At 37.9% G+C, this 17,814-nt stretch overlaps 1 protein-coding gene across 1 annotated transcript in view; it reads left to right on the forward strand.

The window, feature by feature from the left end:
* The first annotated feature begins 3,190 nt into the window (after positions 1-3,190).
* Positions 3,191-17,814, forward strand: part of LOC106057862 (sodium- and chloride-dependent GABA transporter 1-like) — a 56,104-nt gene continuing 41,480 nt past the window's right edge. The window contains exons 1-2 of the mRNA XM_056026973.1: positions 3,191-3,993; positions 5,778-6,196. Coding sequence (XP_055882948.1) covers positions 5,974-6,196 — 223 coding nt within the window. The 5' untranslated portion in view covers positions 3,191-3,993; positions 5,778-5,973. The remainder of the gene's footprint in view (positions 3,994-5,777; positions 6,197-17,814) is intronic.

Here is a 17,814-nt window from a genome sequence, read left to right on the forward strand (position 1 = left end):
TGATAAGATACAATTATTTAATCTCTTGTAGTAGACACGTTATGATTACTTAGGCCTACATTTTTAAAAAGTTAAAAAAGAAAACAGTGAGAAATGGAAGTACTTGGACGTACTACTTCACAATTACTTGTTGACGACTAGTAGGTGTAGCTTAGCTCAAACTGCGAGACACGGGACTTTTGCGGTAAATTTTAACCACATTAATCTGGTAGCACAAAAAGCCTGCCTGGACAAGGTTCTCGAAAACGGCTCTAAAAAAATTGACAGTTTATGTATATCTTTGGGAGGCGAATTGCTAACAATTGCACAAAAGTGAAAACTCGGATTCGACCGTTATAGTTTTCAAAATATTATCTACTAACATGAGGTCTAGACAATCGATATTTTCCACACATATACGTCAGCGGGTATTAAAAGTCATTTAAGAGATAAATAAATAAATAGACTTTCAGGAACATTTTGCGCACCGGCTTCTAATTCTGGATCTAAAGACCTAGAATTGTATACACTCTGAGTACATTTATACATTAGCTTAACCAGGATTTATTTTTGGGGGATTTTCCATTTTTATTACAAAGCTTATATTAACTCACTCTGTATGTCTGGTAAAAAATACACGTTATTTCTTCGACACCCAACCTCAGATCAAGCTCAAATTTAGCACAATTGTTTCTTTTACCTGACAACACATGAATCAATTTAAAATTTAAATTTAACCAATTAGTTAATTAACTATTGGTAATTAATTATTTTGTTAGGTATCTCGAACAAGGGAAAGAAATTGTACTTGACTAAAGTGGCGGTATAAGCTGAATTAATCCCCTTTATAGAACGCCTCTTTAAAGTAAATTTGAAGCAATAGATAACTATACAAACTTCTATTTTCATTAGCGCCTCATTAGCAGAGTGGTTAGTATGTTGGCTTGAGCCATGAGATCGAATTCAGGTCGTAACCCTCAGCATTTTTTTAAAAATAAATACTTTTAAAAAGCGATTACGGTAAAGTTCATTCAGATCTCCCTTTCTTCCCCTCCGCCATTTCCCAACTGGTCCAGATTAGGGATAAGATCATAGCCTATTGAGAAAGCTAAAAGTATGAAATTTAATTACATGACTGATTCAAACTTATCTATTTATTAGCTATTAAGAGCAAAATAATCACTCTTACACAGATTGATCATCTGTAGGCTATATGGGAGGAATTGTCTTTTTTTTTTTTTTGTTCCTTGTTAGTCATCCACCATAGTTGGGAATGTGAAACATTTTTTTAAAAACAATCACAATGATATAATTGTACCTTTAACATGTTTCCTTCCAATTGTTGATGTTAATACTTTGTTATTTTGTTAAGCCCCAAGTTGGCAGGTTGAGTTGTGGCTGGTGGAATCCATAGCACAAACATGAAATTTGGAATCCTAGTTAACTCTTCAATCTGAAGTTCAATAAAGAAAAAAAAATATTGTGAATTGGAGAGAGAAATAAACTTGTTTCATTGTTTTCTTAGTTTAGGTAATTATAAAAACTTTCCGGATTCGAACATAGACTGTGTGACTCTCTCTCTCTCTCTCTCTCTTTGTTGTTGTTTCTAAAAAAAAATCATCTTCCTTTGTCTTGTGTTTTTTGTTGTTTCATTCTATCCTGACACACTTGCTCGATTATTGAAGCTTTCATTTCAATACTCACGCTATTTCATATTCTGACTCACAGATTATCTACTCACATAATTATTTACTCATCAATCTGCCACGCTATTGTACGTGCTCTTTCTCTCCTTCCACTGAGCTCTCCTCTTGCTTGTTTTCTCTTGATGTAATCTCTCTTTCTCTCCTTTCACTGAGCTCTCCTCTTGCTTGTTTTCTCTTGATGTAATCTCTCTTTCTCTCCTTTCACTGAGCTCTCCTCTTGCTTGTTTTCTCTTGATGTAATCTCTCTTTCTCTCCTTTTACTGAGCTCTCCTCTTGCTTGTTTTCTCTTGATGTAATCTCTCTTTCTCTCCTTCCACTGAGCTCTCTCCTTGCTTGTTTTCTCTTGATGTAATCTCTCTTTCTCTCCTTTCACTGAGCTCTCCTCTTGTTTGTTTTCTCTTGATGTAATCTCTCTTTCTCTCCTTTCACTGAGCTCTCCTCTTGCTTGTTTTCTCTTGATGTAATCTCTCTTTCTCTCCTTCCACTGAGCTCTCTCCTTGCTTGTTTTCTCTTGATGTAATCTCTCTTTCTCTCCTTTCACTGAGCTCTCCCCTTGTTTGTTTTCTCTTGATGTAATCTCTCTTTCTCTCCTTTCACTGAGCTCTCCTCTTGTTTGTTTTCTCTTGATGTAATCTCACTTTCTCTCCTTCCACTGAGCTCTCCTCTTGCTTATTTTCTCTTGATGTAATCTCTCTTTCTCTCCTTTCACTGAGCTCTTCTCTTGCTTGTTTTCTCTTGATGTAATCTTTCTTTCTCTCCTTTCACTGAGCTCTCTCCTTGCTTGTTTTCTCTTGATGTAAGCTCTCTTTCTCTCCTTTTACTGAGCTCTCCTCTTGCTTGTTTTCTCTTGATGTAATCTCTCTTTCTCTCCTTTCACTGAGCTCTCTCCTTGCTTGTTTTCTCTTGATGTAATCTCTCTTTCTCTCCTTTTACTGAGCTCTCTCCTTGCTTGTTTTCTCTTGATGTAATCTCTCTTTCTCTCCTTCCACTGAGCTCTCTCCTTGCTTGTTTTCTCTTGATGTAATCTCTCTTTCTCTCCTTTCACTGAGCTCTCCTCTTGCTTGTTTTCTCTTGATGTAATCTCTCTTTCTCTCTCTCCTCGCCAACAAACTAACTCACACCCCAACTGTCACCCGATAGCTCAATTATTCAGCAAATTAAATGTCCTCTAATCGACTATTTGTACGTAGGGGACATCTACGACTATTTGCTCGGGATGGAGAGAGAACTTCCTATTTCCCCCCTGCCATCCTGGTTGCAGTCACCTCCCATTTAATGTTCAAGCAAGCACATTCCTCCCCCCCCTGCCCTCGGTTTCCCCCCTTCTTTTCCCTCTGACTAGGTGAGCCCCCAGTTTGAAGTGAAACGGAAGAGTTCCCCAGTCCCAGACTTGGCCTATGACATAGCCGTGGTTCTATAAGGACACTGCCCAGCCACACACAACTAAGTCGTCCTCTCCCTCCCCTAGTACCTTCCCCCACTTCCCAGGTATAATTGGATAATTGGACAGCTCTTGTGGCTAGTTTATAGAGGAAAAAGTGACGTGACATATTCTTGGACGATGTTGGAAGTTATCACAGCATCGACTTTCTTATTCAGTCGATAAACATACAAATATTGATACAGTTTCTGAAAGTGTTGATCCAGATATAAATAAAGTCATCGATGAATATGTTAATTTATTTTAAAACCAACCAGTACGGACAATCTAATAAGAAAACAGCTAAAACAACAACAACAAAAGTCAGAAAAGTATATTTAGTCAGTTTCATTCATTTTGGGCTTAATGGATTTAAGAGCCGAATTAATAAATAAAGATATGGAAAGTTTTTTTTTATAAACCTGCCCTAGAAGTCAAACAGTTGCTCACATCAACCAAAATAAATTCGTTCGATTAATTTCGAAATCCGAAAGTTAATTAATTTTAAAATTTCATATGAGAAGTCTACATTTATCGTAGATTTTCCAAAGAAGTAGAAACAAAAATCAGGCCACACTTTTGGAGCCATGTTACACTTGTAAGCTATTAAAAGTTACCACAAAATAGTTGGCGCCTTCTCACTGGGGGCGATAACTGGGTTTCTAGAGGAGAACTGTTCCAGTTTGGATACCAAGCGTCCCCGGCGACTTTGTTGAGTGAACTGTTCACATGGTGCCGTAACGTAGATAGATCTAGTCTAACTTGAGCATACAAATGTCAACCACTTCTCATGGCCTGCACTGTGTGCTTTAGTCAGACATGAACTAAAGGGAGTGAATTCTTCTTTGTTTGTATGTGATAACTTTCTGTTACGATGGATGTAACAAGGTAAGACTTAGCGAACACAGAATTCTGTCTTGCGTCTTACGGGATGTAGTTGATTTTTAAGTCAATTATCAAGCCCGCAAACGATAACCTATTATTTTAATAAAGTATTTATAGTTGTATATTAATTGCAGTGTACATTTTATAATTAACAGAATAACATTCTAACACATGGTTTTGGGAATGTGGTTAATATACACACACAGGCGTGTCATTTTTGATATGAATTAGACTACGTATATAATCTAAGTCATTTATAGTGTACAGAAGACAAACACATAAAGAAGATAGTTCAAATTCCCTGATGTTAAAAAAAGTAGAGTTCCCAATGTCTAACTAGTCTACATATAGGCCTATACTTTGCGTCTTCTCTCTCTAGCATAGAACTTATAGGCCTATACATTGTGTCTTCTCTCTCTAGCAAAGAACTTATAGGCCTATACATTGTGTCTTCTCTCTCTAGCATAGAACTTATAGACCTATACTTTGCGTCTTCTCTCTCTAGCATAGAACTTATAGGCCTATACATTGTGTCTTCTCTCTCTAGCATAGAACTTATAGGCCTACTCACATAAGGTTGAAATACAAAGGTTGTATGTAGTATAGAGAACTTTTTTTTAAAAGACATCTATTTCAATTTCTACTCAATAATATTTACACCACAAATATTTTTGTCGTTTCAAAAAATCATCTTTCTTTGTATTTTTGTTTTGTTGTTGTTGTTTCACTCTATCCCTGACACACTTGCTCGATTATTCAAACTTTCATTTATCATCTGGTCAACATTTTTGTTCAGGTTTTTTTAAATACATGACATCCATCGGGCCAATACAGCGCATTTAGTAAATAATACACCCTTTATACATGGCTGCCTGGTCGTCTTCTCTACACTGTTGTTCAAAGGTCTCAATGGCTCTGGGTACGAACCCTGCCCACCCCCAAGGACGTAATAATCTTCAAATCTGATGGAACATTTGAAACATGAAAAAAGAAAAAAAAAAAAAAAGAAAGAAAGAAACAACTACATAGTATCTCTTTCTAAACCAGAAGATTTATCAACGTGGGATAGACATCTATTTAAGACAAAACATAGATTTTTACAAACAAAAAAATATAAACAAGATTTTTTAAAGACATTGGTTTCTGATAGCTTCGAGTTTCTATACAGTTAATTATGAAGGAGATGAAATTAAAATAGAAACATTTTCCGGTACCAGAAGATTCGGTAAATTTAGATTCCTGAGTTTGAGAAAACTGTTTTGTGGATCCAAACAGTTCATTAAGTCTGTAAGTTTCATGCTTCACGTTAAGTCTACTTCAGTGAATTTATTATTGAAAAAAAATTCTGTTGTGTGTTAATACTTGAAGCAAAGCATAGTTTGTGTTCTCCGTTTTAGGATTTCAATTTAAATTATTCTATTTCGAAAAGAAAAGTCCTATAAGTTCTTCATCCCTACCAGAATCCCCAGCATACAATTGGATTTAGGGCCATAAGATTTCAATTTTTGAGAATAATAAGGCGTATTAAGACCATCGCATCAAGACCTTAAGCTATGAAACACACCAATCGTCATGTACACATGTACAAAAGATGTTATCCAGGTCGGATTTATCCATCGCCCAAACAACACTTTATTCAAACTGTGTATTAATGATGACGCTTTTCATTTCTACAGCTAATTATTTTAACTAGAATATTTTCTACTCTCTTTCATAAAGATATCAGCTAAATAATGTGACTCTTATCTGCTGAACGACTCATTATTTCTTGTATTTTTATTTCACAGAATCATGAGTAAATAGTCAACATTTCTCCACTATGACAGTACCCATGGACTGATCAAGGCGAGACAATAACCTGAACAGAACGAGTTCACATCTGAATATCCTGCTACCACTCCTGGAGAAAACGTGGTGTTATATTCCTCACCTCTAGTCACTTCGGGCTATCTTCCGTCAAACAGATCTGGCAGGAAGGCGAAGATGCCCGACAAACATAACAACGAATATATAGAAATGGGCCAGGGAGGCGCCCCTAACCAGGAGACATCTAACAATGGCCGGGCTATAGAAGCTAAACTGGAGGATACCCCGGAGAGAGAGTTATGGACAGGGAAAATCGAGTTCGTGCTGGCCTGTGTTGGTCAGTGTATAGGATTCGGTAATGTCTGGCGATTCCCGTACCTGTGTTACAAGAATGGAGGCGGTAAGTCAGTAAATTATAATTGCCATGGTCCCCTCAAAAGATCGTTAAGGCAAGTCCAAGCTCCACCATCTTGCTCGTGAAATAGTTTTTGAATCTTTGTGTATTTCAAACACCATATATATATATATATATATATATATCCCTCTTTCTCTTTTATTAAAGGGACACCTGTATATAAAAATGGCCGTTGAGCTATTATTGTCTGTCAGTCCGTTTGCTCCTGAATCTTACTATCAAGTTTAAGTCTCAAAAACTAAAAGAAATTTTAAAAGTGCATTCTCACCATCGTCCTACTCGTGTTTGCAAATAGAAGACAATGTTACTTTAAGCCTTATGTTTTTCAATTACCAACATACCAGTTTAAAGCCATGAAAAGTAGTGTTATAGGCTTGTTTCGCTTATTGTAAGGGTATAGCAGTAACACGGATCATCCGAAAGTGTCATTGAGTTTTAAAAATTAAGTTTTCATGGTGTATACACATAGCAGCCATTTTGAAAGAAGAAGTTAATAGGGCAGGGCGTATTCTTTCGGGATCAGGCACAAGATCAGTATGATTTCAAAAGAATTCAACATAGATCCTCAGATCTACCAAGGCTCCCTCCCCCAAAATATTAACAGGGGGCAGCACCTGACTCGTGTGTTGCCTTTTGCCTACCCATGACATAACCTATTGAAATTATACAACAATTAAGAACAAAAACAGATCTCTGTACAAAGTATAAGGATAGTTTAGGGAAAGTGTCAATTGTTTAGGAATAAAAGTTTGAAAAGGTCACACAAAAGTAGAACGTGGATATTGTCTCCCCTGACACAGTTCCAAAGAATGCGTTCACAATGCAAAGTGCTTAAAAAAATTGTGCCAACTGTAAATCATGACTCTGCAGTGATAATCGCCCCTTGAGAAACAACTGGCTCGTGCTTTCCGTACGCTCTTCAAATGGCAGACGCCACGACCTGTACCGAGTTGAAACAACTAATTTATAGCTTCTCCCATAGTTAACTGCTCTGATGGGTGGGATTATACTGAGATAGTAGTGAGATAACTGAGTCTGAAGAACAAACGTAGACAAAAGCTCTATAGAATTCAGTGGAACTTTTGTTTTGTTTTCTTTCTAAAGCTAAGTCGACACAAATTCTCAAGATCGTATTCTTGGTTTGGATTTGAGTTCGAGACCTAGGGTTCAACAATTCAACGTTTTACCATAATTTCTTATGCCTATATATTATAGAATGGAGATTGCGATGGCTAAGTGATAAAGCGCTTGGCCTCCGAACCGAGGGGCCCCGGGTTCGAATGCTGGGTTTTTTAAATTTCAGGATCTCTAGTGCGCCTCTGAGCCCTATCAGCTCTAATGATTTCGAAATGTTTAGCATGAATATCAAAAGTTATAAACTACAAGCTACCCACAAAGATCTTTCTCTATACCAAATACTAATTTAAGGATTTTTTAAAAAGTTATGTTCCTCCACTCAGACTATGCGATCATACGGGCCAGATGATGTAAAGGACATCTGTTTCCTCGGCCCACAGTTAACGAGGGTGTCATGTGGCCAGCACAACGACCAACCATCTTTACTTTTTTTCCCAGCTAATGTCAGGTACCCATTACAGCTGGGTTATCTCAGAGGCGCCATAGAGATCCCTAAATTAGGCGCCAACTTTTAACTGACATAGAAGACAGCTCCTAGCTCAAGACGGCTTCAGAACGAGACAGATGGAGATCAAAAAGACGGCGGCATACACTTTTGAAACAAAAAGAAATCCACTGCCGCGGACAGACGCAGACTGCGAAAATAAAATCTAAATTGACCACCGACTGTGTCCTCACTGGAAGTGGCAAAATATGTAAGTCGCAGCTGGGTTGCGTAGCCACATGAAACACTGCGTTCTTATAATATAAAACATTTCTCTTTGAAAGAGGCTAACATTTTTAGTATGTGTTGTTGTTGTTATTCTAACGTAAAAAATATATGTTTGTAGATCTACTAGAAAAACTTCTATTAAAAATATTGTAATGTGTTTTCTAGATACACTATTTACTATAACTTGCCAGAGTGTTTTATGCGGTCCGCGTACACCTACAGAAATCTGGTGCGGCCCACAAATCCCAATTTTTTTTGAACGCGACCCTAGATAGAAAAATGTTGCCAATCCCTGCACTAAAATGATGATTTACACACCTATATAGTTCAGTGAGATCATTTACAATGCACATCAGCAGACACTTGCAATAAAGGAGAAACAAATCTATTATTCAGCTCACGTTTAAATTCTATGTGCGTATTCCTCTAATCCAGTGATGCCCACTCTACCTCAACCTGCGTATTCCTCTAATCCAGTGATGCCCACTCTACCTCAACCTGCGTATTCCTCTAATCCAGTGATGCCCACTCTACCTCAACCTGCGTATTCCTCTAATCCAGTGATGCCCACTCTACCTCAACCTGTGTATTCCTCTAATCCAGTAATGCCCACTCTACCTCAACCTGCGTATTCCTCTAATCCAGTGATGCCCACTCTACCTCAACCTGCGTATTCCTCTAATCCAGTGATGCCCACTCTACCTCAACCTGCGTATTCCTCTAATCCAGTGATGCCTACTCTACCTCAACCTACGTATTCCTCTAATCCAGTGATGCCCACTCTACCTCAACCTGCGTATTCCTCTAATCCAGTGATGCCCACTCTACCTCAACCTGCGTATTCCTCTAATCCAGTGATGCCTACTCTACCTCAACCTGCGTATTCCTCTAATCCAGTGATGCCCACTCTACCTCAACCTGCGTATTCCTCTAATCCAGTGATGCCCACTCTACCTCAACCTGCGGGCCATTTTCATTTCCAACACTCGGCTCGCAGGCCACATGAACAAAAAGGTCCAAAAAACGAAATGAAATAGACCTGAAATTATTTGATGAGAAACTTACATTAATTAATAAGACATTGGAAGTTTATCTTTTTTTTTTAACGCGTCGGAAGTGGCTTCATTTCTCTACTTCAAATGTGAGCAACAGTGTAGCTAGATTTACCACCGACTCATTTTCTTGTCTCTTTATGGTAAATATTCTAACCAATCCTCCGATTTCTAAGCGTAGTTTAACACTCTTTTATTCGCGGCTCAAACCAAGAATACAATCAGATGTGTTTCATTTATTTGTATTTATGTTTTGTTTTTTAAACCGCCACACTTTCTTTAGAACTTAATATGTTGGTTTATTATCATGTTCCACAAAAAGTAATGACCCCGTTCACTTTTCCAGGTAGATTCTGCATTCAGAGTCACATTTTATAAACACACTTATCTTATCTTATACAATACAGACGTTACTTCAAAAAAAGATGATTACGTCCTACATTTAGTCATGCATATTAACCAATGTCTTAAATTCAGCCAAGTCACTGGTTTTCCTGGCTAGCTCAGGCAACCCATTCCATGCTCTAATAGCACTAGGGAAGAAGGATTATTTGTACAAATTTGTCCTAGCATATGGGACGAGGAATGTGCCATTATCTATATATCTTTCAGAGTATTTTATTAAATTTTGTTTTTGTATTTGAAGATTATGGTTCAGTGTTTTATGTATAATTGCTACTTAACTTGTAAAAATGTTTGTAAAATGTTTTACATGTTTCGGATGTTCCTTCAGAGTTGAAGATATTTTACTTCTTAGTCCAAACCTCCCTCAGGACGACGGGGGATGGGAGCGGGCAGGATTTGAACCCTCGACCATCGATAAATCCGAACGACAGTCCAGCGCGCAAACCTCACGACCAGGCAGCCATATACTTTTGAGTCTTCTGTCCTGAAGTCTTTCTAAATTTAGTGATTTTACTAAAGGTGTTACTCGAGTCAAATGTGAATATTCGTTTGTTATGAATCTCACTGCTCTATTTTGTGTCTGTTCTAGTTTCTTAATTTTTTTTCTTGAGTTGAGGGGTCCCAAACAGATTCCATTATTGGCCTAATCAAGGTTAAATAACATTTTAGTTTTATGTTCTTATTTGATTTGTAGAAATTTCTTTTAATAAATCCTAATGCTTTGTTTGATTTTTTGATAGATTCATCAATATGTGGATTCCATGACAGTTTTTCATTTATTATAACACCTAGGTATTTTGCGTTTTAGTCTGTGTTACTGGTTTGCCATGAATAAGATAAGTGGAATTAATTTGTTTTAGTTTTTTGTTACTCTTAATAACTGACATTTTTCTGATTCCACTTTGATTCCCATTTCTGTAATTCATCTAATTCTCTTTGTAAAATTTCTGTATCTTGTGTTGTTTTATTGTTCTATATATTATGCAATCGTCTGCAAATAATCTGACTTTTTGTTCCTGAACTAATGCAATTTGGTAAATCGTTTATGTAAATTAAAAATAGTAGTGGACCTAAGACTGTTCCTTGAAGTACGCCTGCGTTTACTGTTGTTGGTGTTGATTTAGAGCCATTTATTATTACAGTTTGTTCTCTCCCTATCAGAAAATCTTTAATCCACTGATGCAATGGACCATAAAGGTCGAAATGTTTAGTTTTTTAAGCAAACTAAGGTGGTGAACTTTGTCAAAAGCTTTGGAAAAATCTAGTAAGATAGCCTCTATTTGTTCACTATTATCTAAGCCTTTGGAAAAATCATCAATTAGTCCTATTAGTTGTGTTTCACGTGATCTATATTTCCTAAAGCAATGTTGGTATGGAGTAAGGACATTATGTTTGTCTAAGTGGTTTATAATGTGGCTACATATTATGTGTTCTAGGATTTTACATGTGATGCTGGTAAGTGATGAATCATGTTACTGTCAACCCTTAGCAAGGTCTGACTAGGATAATATTGGAACGCCTAAAAGATGCCCTAGACAAAAGACTAAGACCAGACCAGGCTGGATTCCGTAAAAAGAAATCATGCACTGACCACATTGCTACACTACGTAGTATCCTAGAACAATCTATCGAGTGGCAAGCTCCTCTGTACATGAACTTTGTGGATTTTGAGAAAGCCTTCGACAGTATTGACAGAGACGTAATCTGGAGACTGATGAATCACTACGGAAATCCAACAAAATTAACCAATATCATGAAACAGTTATATGATGACTCATCATGCCAAGTAATACACAATAGTAAGCTGACCAACACTTTTCAAGTAAAAACAGGAGTAAGACAGGGATGTATGCTTTCTCCCCTGATATTTTTGCTGGTGATTGATTGGGTCATGAGACAGACAGTTTTAGATAATAAAAGCGGCATACAATGGACACTAACACAACATTTAAAGGACCTGGATTTCGCCGATGACATCTGCCTCCTCTCCCATACACAACAAAATGCTCAGACCAAACTGACCAGACTCTCAGAAATAGCGATGTTATGAGGATCAACAACAGACAAGAGAACCCAATCATGCTACAGGGAGAGAGTATCCTTGATACGGACCACTTCACATATCTGGGAAGTAGAGTTGGTAAAGACGGCGGAGCTGATGATGATATACTTATTCGGATCAATAAAGCTAGATTTGCCTTTTCAACTCTTCAAACTATCTGGCGCTCTAGGGCATTATCTCAACACAACAAGATACAAATCTATAATACAAACGTTATGTCTGTCCTTCTATACGGTTCAGAAAGTCACTAAAACAAATATGGAAAAGCTCCACACCTTTTTAACAGATGCCTACGCCGGATATTAGGAATTAGGTGGCCAGAAAAGATAACTACTATCGATTTGTGGGAAAGAGCTAGACAAAAGCCCATAGCCCAAGATATCATAAAACGAAAATGGAGCTGGATAGGACACACCCTACGAAAACCAGCTACCAATGTTGCACGGCAGGCACTTGGGCAGACCCAAGCAAACCTGGAAGAGGTCAGTCATCAGTGAAGCTGAGGGTACTGGAATGACATGGGAGCAGATGAAGAAAGCTGCTCAGAACCGAGTTCGGTGGAGGGGTGTGGTTGCGGCCCTATGCTCCCCTGAGAGTTCACAGGATTAAGTCTGTCTGGTAAGTGATACTGGTCTGTAGTTTCCTGGGTCAGATTTTTCTCCTTTTTTCTTTTTTTTTTTTGCAAAAGGTTAATAGTGAGGGCCATAACATAGGAAAAGATGCATTTAAATATTTTTTTTATATAAAGGAGGGAATTTCTACACTTTCTGCTGACTGTCCGGCGGACAGGATAGAACCCACGTCGCGGGCCGAATGTGTCCCACGGGCCGTATTTTGGGCATCACTGCTCTAATCTAATCTGAATATTCGTTTGTTATAAATCTCACTGTTCTATTTTTTTTTACTTTTTAGACTAGTTTGTCCTTTTAGCTCTCGTGTTTATGTTTATAGTTTTATTACAGCGCCTTGAGCCTGCATTTTGTTTGTTGACAGCGCTTATTATTATTATTATTATTATTATTATTATTATTATTATTATTACGGCATTTGTTCTAGTCTTTTAGTTTTCTTGAGTTGTCCCAAACAGATGATTCTTATTCTAATATTGGTTTAACTAAGATTAAATAACAGTTTAGTTTTATGTTCTAGTTTGATTTGTAAACATTTCTCTACTAAGCTCTACTGTTTTTTACTCATTTTGTCGAATGTGTCTGTCTGCAAGGTAAAACGTTTGCACACGTTATTTCTTCCACACCCAATCTCGTATTAAGCTTAAATTTTGCACAATCAATTCTTTTACCTGATAACACAAGAATATAAAAAAATCGAACAATTAATTAACTATTACTAAATATTAATTATTTTGTTTGGTATCTTGAACAAAGGAAAGAAATCCTACTTGACAGATGTGGTGGTATAAGTTGAATTAGTCCCCTTGAGGACTCTTGAGCCCTGAGTGAACATTTTTTTAAGTATTTAAAAAACAATCATGTAAAGCAGCGGTTCTCAGCCTTTTCAGTCCCGCGACCTCTTTTTGCAATTGCCCTCAACGCGGCGACCCTCAACCGTAACATCTGTGCTTTTGATAATTTTAAAAACCATAATCATAATTTAAATTTCTTGTATAAATTTCCAAAACACTATATATTTCTGCTTATAGTGTTTATCCCAATGACTTGCTTTTTATTTAATTTTCAACTGCGTCTTCACCATATTGAAGTTTTAGACTTATGTGGCAACTTGAATAGCACGACGGAGCATGGAGCCAGTGCACTGTATCTTACATTCCAACAATTTGTCAATAAAACCAACTTCATTGTGGAGTTTGAGCTTGTTTCTCTTTCACCAGTTCTAAAATTCTAGGGCTGTTGGAAAATCCTTTTTGTCAAAGATATGTGGTTGGAAATTTAACACATTTAAGATTTTCTGTATTTCACTTTCATTGCTAAAGAGCGCTTACAACTGTCGTAGTTTTTCTAAGTTTTTTTAAGAAAAAGAAGAAGAAAAATTGCCTCTTGAAAACCATCTCACTTCAGTGTGAACTAGCAGCACATTTTAGGGCGCACCAAATTCATTACAACGCGTTGAAAACAGTCTGTTTTAAAACAGTCGATTTCCTAAAATTGAAAACAGTAACATCGTTGGTTTTTTAAATTAATTCTTGCTATTCTTTTGAAAATTACCAATATTCGTTGATGAATCATACAGTTGATTTCAAGTGACTTAACACATTATATATGCAGCACGGAGACGCCACTTTACACACGTTGAAACCAAGATTAACATCCAAGCATACCTGGAGCAGAATCATTAGAGACACTACAAATATTATTCCAAAAGATTTTGTCAAGTATATCAGATGCTGCAGTAGTCGTGTCAAGAGATTGCAAAAAAGAAACTCGACTATAAAATTGCAATCATTTAGCTCATTTAGTATATATTGGCTTTCTAGACTCAGCTTTACATCTAAACTAATGTCTGTCATTGTCGCCATAACTTGGGGAATGTTTGATCTCACAATGACGTCTCACTCTCTTTAGCTTTATAGATTCTGACAACAGAGGATATTGTCACGAGTCGAGTCTGTGACCTATTTCGACCAGTTTCTAGAAGCTCGAGTTCAAACCAGTGCAAGTGTCCAGCGTAAACAAGTTAATTTTAGATATCCAATCAAAGAAAGAGGTTAAGGGAAAAAATAGCATACGTCAGCTTCTAGAAGGTCAAAGTTACTAAAATAATTATCTGAGAAGGTTCCATGATTCTGGAACGTACGATCAAAGAAAGTATAAATAAGGGGAAAGTCAGTTAGACGGGGTCCTCGCATAGTAGTAGTTCTTGTAGAGCGATGGTCCTCGCTCAGTCCTCGATTAGTAATAAGTTTTGTGATATTAGCGGGTCCATTAAGTAAAGTTTTAGTAGTTGAAGTTGAAGTTATACTAAGTGAAGTTTTATGTATCTTTAAGTTTTATTTATGAAGTGTCAAGTTGTTATTGAATTAAGAAGTTAATTTGATGTGAAAGTTGAAGAAGTTATTAAAGAAGTTTGAAGAAAATACAGAGAGATGTTTCTTTCTTCATTTCATATGAATTCATCAACTTATTAATACAATCCTTCGGCAAGTTCGTCACAGATATGAAGAGATCATGAGAAAATGTGGATTAGGTGAGATGAATGAAAATGGAGAGAGATTTGAAGATATGTGTGCCACAAACAACTTAGTGATTGGAGGAACTGTCTTCCCACACAAGTCCATGGAATGGAACTCCCCTCTCTACGTCAGTTTTATAGACTATGAGAAGGCTTTTGACAGTGTGGACAGACAGACCCTCTGGAGACTTTTGAGACACTATGAAGTGCCTGAAAAAATTACAAATATCAAGAAGTCATAGGACTTGCAGAATTGTGCATGGCAGACAACTGACAGATGCATTTGAAGTCCAAACAGGAGTGAGACAAGGCTGTTTACTCTCTCCCTTCTTGTTTCTACTAGCCATGGATCGGGTCTTGAAGAAAGCAACAGACCAGTAACGGAATGGTACACAATGGACGCCGTGGAAACAGTAGATGACCTTGACTTTGCAGATGACTTGGCTCTTCTTTCTCACACACAGCAGCAGAAGCAGGAAAAGATAAATGTTGTTGCAGACAATTCAGCTAGAATGGATCTTACCATAAACAGATGTAAGAGCAAGGTGTTCAAATAAAGGCATCCAACAATACATCCATTACAGTCCAAGGTGAGGCGCTGGAAGAGGTGGAAAGGTTCACCTATCTTGGCAGTATCCTAGACCACCATGGAGGAACAGATGCAGATGTCAGAACACGCATTGGTAAAGCTCGAGCAGCCTTCCATCAGCTGAAGAACACCTGGGGATCTAGGGAAATAAGCACCACCTCCAAGATTAGACTCTTTAACATAATTATTAAGCCGATACAACTTTATGGAGCAGAGACCTGGAGAACCACCATCATCACCATGAAAAAAATCCAGGTATTCATCAATACCTGAATTTTATTTTATTTTTCAGAGATCCATTTTCATGATTTCGTAAATAATTAAAATATTTCCTTCAATAACAAGATGGCATATTACTACTTCTATAGCACAATGCTTGTAAAGATTTTGATTCAGTTGTTTGTAACATTTTCACTTGACAAAAAGCAGTAACCCATCCATGAACAATTTTGAAAAAAAAAATCTATTTATTACGATGGTCTTAGGCGACTCCTGGAGAATCGTCATTCGACCAACAAGGGTGTCGCGACCCACAGGTTGAGAACCTCTGATGTAAACATTCACCCCATGATCCACACAAGCGATAAGATCATAGCGCATTGAGAAATCTAACAGTTAAACAAAACAATAGGTAAAAATATTTCTACTCGCACAGATTTATTAAGTGTAGGTCAGTTATATATATATATCATATATTTGCATGAATGATTCAAACTAATTGATACAATTACAATTAATATAAGCTTTGTTTTTTTTATCGTATTTTTTTATTTTCTCTTGTTTAATAATTTCATCGATATGGAGATAACATGATATTGTTACGTATTTCTGATTTTCTGGCTAAATGTACTAGGCACACAAATAAAAGAAACACTGCAAAGAACTTGACGACTCAACTTTCAGCTTTAAATAACTTTATTGAATTATAACTATAACAATTCGTCACTGTAACATGTAGCGTATACGTCTTACATCGACTGTATCGACTGTAACGGCTCAAGTCCACTCTCTTCTACTGTCTCGCACAGTAGAGAACAGTATCGACGACTGTACTGACTCTTTTCACATGAACATCTCTGGTTTATAAAGAGTCCCTAATCGCTTGTCTATTGTTGCAAAAACACTGCTAGTACCCTCTGGAACAACATGGGAGGAAACATCACATCCTGTTGTTGTTTATACATGTCGATTCCAGAGGATGCCTGCTGCAGTGTCATCTCGCCGAGGTCACACGTAGTGACCTCTACCTGTCACTGTTCATTCGTAACACTGCCCCCTTCTTAGATCTGTTCGTCCCGAACAGATTCTATTTCACCACGGTACTGATGGAGTCGGTCAACGTGGACAACCTTCAGCTTGGACCGTGGACTTTTCTGTATCCGGTAGACCACGTCGTTTATTCTTTTTACGACACGGTATGGACCTTCCCAGTCTCTTTGGAGTTTCGGGGATCTGCCTTTTCGTCTCTGTGGGTTATAGAGCCACACTAGATCATTCTCATGGAACCCCGACGTATTGGCCCGTTTGTCATACCTCGTTTTCATCAGGTCACTGTTGGTCTTGATGTTTCTGCGGGCCAATACATGAGTATTCTCCAATCGTCTTCGGAGATTGGTGACATATTCAGTTGAAGACACTGGCGTATCTCTCGGAATCCCAAATAACAGGTCACATGGTAGACGAAGCTCACGACCAAATAACATCTTCGCTGCGGTATATCCTGTGGTGCTATGAACGGACCCTCTGTATGACATGAGGAACATGGGGATATGGCTGTCCCAATCGTCTTGTCGGTCATCAGTAACCTTAGACAGATGTTGTTCTAGGGTTCTGTTGAATCGCTCCACCATCCCATCAGATTGCGGATGGAGAGCTGTCGTGTGAGTCTTTTCGATGCCAAGTGTCTTGCACATCTCCTGGAAAACTTTGGACTCGAAGTTCCTGCCCTGGTCAGAGTGCAACTCATTAGGTACACCAAAGCGACTGATCCAGTTATCCACGAGTGTTTCGGCCACTGTGATAGCTTCTTGATTTGGTATGGCATAAGCTTCTGGCCATTTGCTGAAATAGTCCATGACTACCAAGATGTATTTGTTTCCTTTCTTGGTTTCAGGAAATGGGCCTGCTACATCTATTGCGATCCTCTCGAATGGAACACCAACATTATACTGTTGCAAAAGACCCCTAGTTTTGCGTCGAGGGCCTTTTGCTGCCGCACATATGTCGCACCTTCGACACCATTCCTCTACATCCTCTCTATATCTGAACCAGTAGAACCGCTGACGAACCTTTTCCAGAGTCTTATTGACACCAAGATGAGATCCGCTAGCGCCATTATGCATCTCTTTCAGTACTTCAGCAACTCTCACCTTCGGTAACATCAGCTGAAGGCGATTGGATGTTCCATCAGCAGATTCCCAAACTCTTTTGATGACACCATTGACTAACGTCAGCGAGTCCCACTGAGCCCAGTACGCCTTGGTGGCTACCCCCTTCTCA

The sequence above is a fragment of the Biomphalaria glabrata genome, chromosome 4, assembly GCF_947242115.1.
Source record: "Biomphalaria glabrata chromosome 4, xgBioGlab47.1, whole genome shotgun sequence".
Lineage (NCBI taxonomy): Eukaryota > Metazoa > Mollusca > Gastropoda > Planorbidae > Biomphalaria > Biomphalaria glabrata.